The 4,795-nt window shown below is 23.5% G+C and overlaps 1 protein-coding gene across 1 annotated transcript in view; it reads right to left on the reverse strand.

Moving 5' to 3' along the window:
- Positions 1-4,371: 4,371 nt before the first annotated feature.
- The window catches only part of LOC108691940, a 23,102-nt gene continuing 22,678 nt past the window's right edge, over positions 4,372-4,795 (reverse strand). The window contains 1 exon segment of the mRNA XM_018199907.1: positions 4,372-4,672. Within this exon segment, the coding sequence (XP_018055396.1) occupies positions 4,372-4,672 (301 nt within the window).

A 4,795-nucleotide genomic window follows, 5' to 3' on the forward strand; every position in this document is an offset into this window, starting at 1 on the left:
AGTTTAATGAGAGAATTAAGATGTTGCTTATAATGATATGTAAATAATAATATGCTGTGATTGGAAATGTTTTAACCATTTCTTCATCAGTCCTGTTTGTATACATGATATACATACTGCAGCACATCCATATATTAAACATAAAAATAGGTATCATTTGTAGAAACATTTGTACATTGAATATTTTATTTAGTTTGTGTGATATAAGGCATAGCTGTAGATGGACATGCCTACAATTAAATCATAAATGTTCTAATTAATTGCATTATAGAGACATATATGAGAAATACTAAGCAAAATATTATCATAAATTATAAAAAAAATGTAATTTGCGATCGATTCACGGTGTATTGTTACTTCACACAGTGAAGTTAATATTTTCTATTGTAGTATTCACACATACACACATGCAAACTCGCGATGTATATATATATATATATATATATATATATATATATGCACATGTAATAATTCTTTTAAAAAAATTACATTATAATCCATATATATTGTTCGTTAGCTCCAGCTGTTATTTCTTGACGCACTAAGACTAATCTGTTTTGTCTTCCGCAGTTTGCGGAATCGATTCCTAACAGATCAGAATCGAATACATGGAAACAATCATTAACTCGTTGGAACCTGGAGTTTGTACATCTGCATTTAATAAAATAAATTGAATTATGTTTTTCACTAAAACTATGATCATGAAGCAGAGATGGTAAGCAACGCGTTACTTTTCTTATCATTTTCTTTCTATTATAATAACGATTTAATAACGACAAATATTAATTGTCATGACTATAACGGTAACATCAAAGTTGGAAAATCACTCGATCGTTACTTATAACGAGTTGAAAAAATGATTCATTACTGAAAAAGATAATTTGTCATTTGTAAAGATAATTTGTCACTTTGCGTTACTTTTTACTCGTTACTTGTAACGAATACATTAAGCGTTACAAGTAACTTTTTTAAGTAAGTAAAAAATTATTTTTAAAAGTGATTTTTTTCAAACTTAGTGTATTATTTAATGTGTAATTAATTATCGTTATAATCATAAAAGAATTGTAATGGCATCGTTATTATAGAAATATATAATAAGAGTAATAAGGTTATTATTTGCCATTCTTTTTACGAAGTAAATGTACGTATGTACCGACCTGATAATAACTCCACAAATCAAAGCATTTAACAAATTGACATATTTTGGAATATTAAACACAAATTTAATACAGATATTTAACACAGATACTTTGTACACAGTATAATTAATAATTTCCTCGACCACTTCGGTTATGGAAATAAATACAATCCATCCGAATATTATTCGAATTATCCAATTACGCAGCTGTTGATATTCCTTTGATACTCCGAGTGCTTCCAATGTGTCGTCCACTATGGATAGTTCATGTAAGCACATTTTTAATTCCTTTAAAACATCGTATTGATCGATTACGCGACACAAAAATAAATTGTTATAATCTTATATTTAAAGCGTAATAAATATATCTTTAATTATATTGTATACAATTAAATGCTATTATTTTCAAAATGTAATTTAATTATAATTATCAACAAATTATATAAAAATTGTGTTCATAACATACTGTTTTATTGAACACATTTTTATAGTTTGTTTATTGTATTTGTTATTATTTTTATTATTATAAATTAAAATTTAAAGATGACAAAAATTTAAATTTTTTAAAATAAGTACTTCAGTATTCAAAATAATTCATGTGAAATTTCTTTGCGGTTCACTAATTATGTTATGAAGATTTAGAATAAATAAATATTTTGTTTATTTATTTGACCACTAATTCACGTATCGCAATGTAACTTTAACCAATAAGAAATAAAATTACAATGTAACTTCATTTATGTAAATAATATTGAACTACAGGAAGAACTTATATTAAAAAATTGAGATATTAAAAATTGAGATATATTAAAAAACTAAGATTTTTGTCATTTATTTTATAATAACATTTCTATTAGAGCACAAATTAAAAAAAATTATTATTTATAAAAAATACATATATGTAATATGTACATATATTATACATATACATGATCCAAATATTATTTTAAATGTAATTTAGAATAATCTAATTTTTTAATAATTTTGTTATTTTTATGCAACGAAACATCCTTAAGAAATTTTACAAACTTTAGAAACATGAGATATATTTTAACACTCTTACCTTCGAATGAAAAAAACTAATAGGGATCGCTATAAGCACGATAATATGTATTATTATTTGATGAAGAGTATAATCTGTTAAGATTATAGAATGGCTGCGATAAATGAAATACACATAAAAACTCCATATGGCGCAAACATACAGATAAGAAAGATATCGCTTAGATTGTGCTAAGAAATATTCAAACGAGCCCAAACTGCAGAATGATCCAATTATCAATAATGGTGCTAGTGCTGTCTGTATCGTCTTCATAGTTTCCTTGTCATCGACTAGAAATTTGAATTAAATTTTTTTGCCACAAGACACAGACGCGTTTTAATACATTTTATAAAAATTCAAAAACAGTTTTATTTTATTTTTGCAGATCCTAGGAACTTCGTAATAGTGCACTGCAAGGTATAGTTGAAAAATAAGAGATATGTACATGCTGTTTAACCAGCAAATTGAGCGGTAGAATAAACACTCAGATAATCTAGATTAGATTGTTCTTTTTTTCATTGAACTTTATTTATATGTATATATTATTTCAAGATGAACAGTTGTAAACGTGACAATTTTTGCAATATTATGTCTTTTTATATAAATATTTAACTGATGCAATCGTATGCAATTGTATTGAGCACAATTATGTAGTGAACAGTTAAAAACTCTGAACGTCACATTTATAGTTTTCTTCAACATCGTCAAATTATTTAACTATTATTTATCTTATTAGTTCTTTTATTTTATGAATTTCTAATTAATATGTTTAATTGTTATAGATAAAGAGATAATATTAATATAATGTTAAATATGAAAAGAGCAAATTATTTTATATAATATTATTAGAGATTTAAGATCTGATAAATATCTTCATTTCCATGATAATAATGATCCTTACATTGTTACGTAAAATTGTAAAAAACGAATCGATTAATTAAGTATAAAAACACTCACTTATTGAAACGCAAGACTATAAAATAAGTTTGATAATAGAAATTACTATACTTGGTGTAAGTATATAAGCAATAAGTAAAAATAGCAATTTTGATAAAGAAAATGTTAAAAAAATAATTTTCTGAATTGTTATATAATATAAATACGAATGTATAAATATAATGTATTTTGTATATTGATGACATTATATTAGAAAATCATATAATAACGAAAGAAAGAGTTAAATTGCAATTGTAATTAAAAAAAATTCTTAAGCTATATTATTAACCATATTAACTATATTAATAAATGTATTATCAGGAGGCCACTGGTGAAGTGAGATGGGATGTTAATAAAGATCACATTAATTAAGTATAAACAATATGAAATAATTAAAAATAATACAAGTAAATAATATAAGTAAAAAATTTATTTATACATCAATAAAGTAGATTTTTATTAGATATATATATATAATACTATGTACAGATAAATATATAATAATATTAAACCATGACTTGCTTTGGCTCTAAAAACTTTTTAAAATAATGAATGTGTCTGTAGAATTCTTCCGTTCGTGTTTTTATCTTTCTATTCACAACTGTAGAGATATTAAAAGGAAAATGTTTAACAAAAAAGCTTATCTGAAACAAATGATATGTTGATGATCTCATTAACACAATTTCATTTATTCTTATAAAACATTATTTTTCATAGCACATGAGAAATAATTATTGAATCTATCCAAAAAGTAATTGCAAAAGGAAAATCGAATTAGAAAATTGTGAAATGGAATTGTGACAATCAAAAAAAATTTGTTAATAAAGCATAGAATTTATTGATAAAGAAGAAACAAAATAATAAAAGAATTTTGGAAAAAATTGGGAAAACATTTCTCTTTAAAAGGGGAGAAATAGGAAAAGTAAAATATTCATAAAAGAAGAAAAGAAATTATTGGAAACAAATTATTGAAAAGGAATTAAAAAGAATTCTAATAATGAAGACTGAAAAGAAAAACGACGAAGAAGAAACATTATATAATAGAAAATATATATACTATATTTATATTTATAAAATTTACTTGGAAAAGATGATTCTCAGAATGTGAATAATTAATCATATCTGCTAAAGCTACCCTTTTATCGATTTCTCTGTAAAAAATAAAATTCTGAAGATAATTAATGACATATTCACATATCTTTTACACATAAATTTTTATGATCTTAAGCAATACATTTATAAAAAGAATATTGCATTACCTGGGTACTATTTTTTCAAAATTTTGTAGAATATATTTAAAGACTAAATCATTGTCTATATGTTTTGCAATAATAGAATGAAAAATTACAATGCACTGCTTTACATCAGTAAAATATCTCGACTTTAAAAGATTGATATAGTCAATGATGATAGTATCAGATTTAGAGCACGCTAAAAATTCTAAAAGTTGATTGTTTAATGGTTTCTTTTCCTCATTCAACACTTTGTTCCAAGTTATATTATTTGCTTTCATTATTCCTTTACAATAAGTCCATTCTTTCCATCCCGGAAAAATTCTAAAATATTTCATAAAATATGAATTGAAATTTTTTACGACAAATAAGTTTCTGTTACTTTATATTAATTTATTTTATATTTTGAAAATTTGTTCTGTATATATATATATATATATATATATA

This window comes from Atta colombica, unplaced genomic scaffold, assembly GCF_001594045.1.
Source record: "Atta colombica isolate Treedump-2 unplaced genomic scaffold, Acol1.0 scaffold55, whole genome shotgun sequence".
Taxonomy (NCBI): domain Eukaryota; kingdom Metazoa; phylum Arthropoda; class Insecta; order Hymenoptera; family Formicidae; genus Atta; species Atta colombica.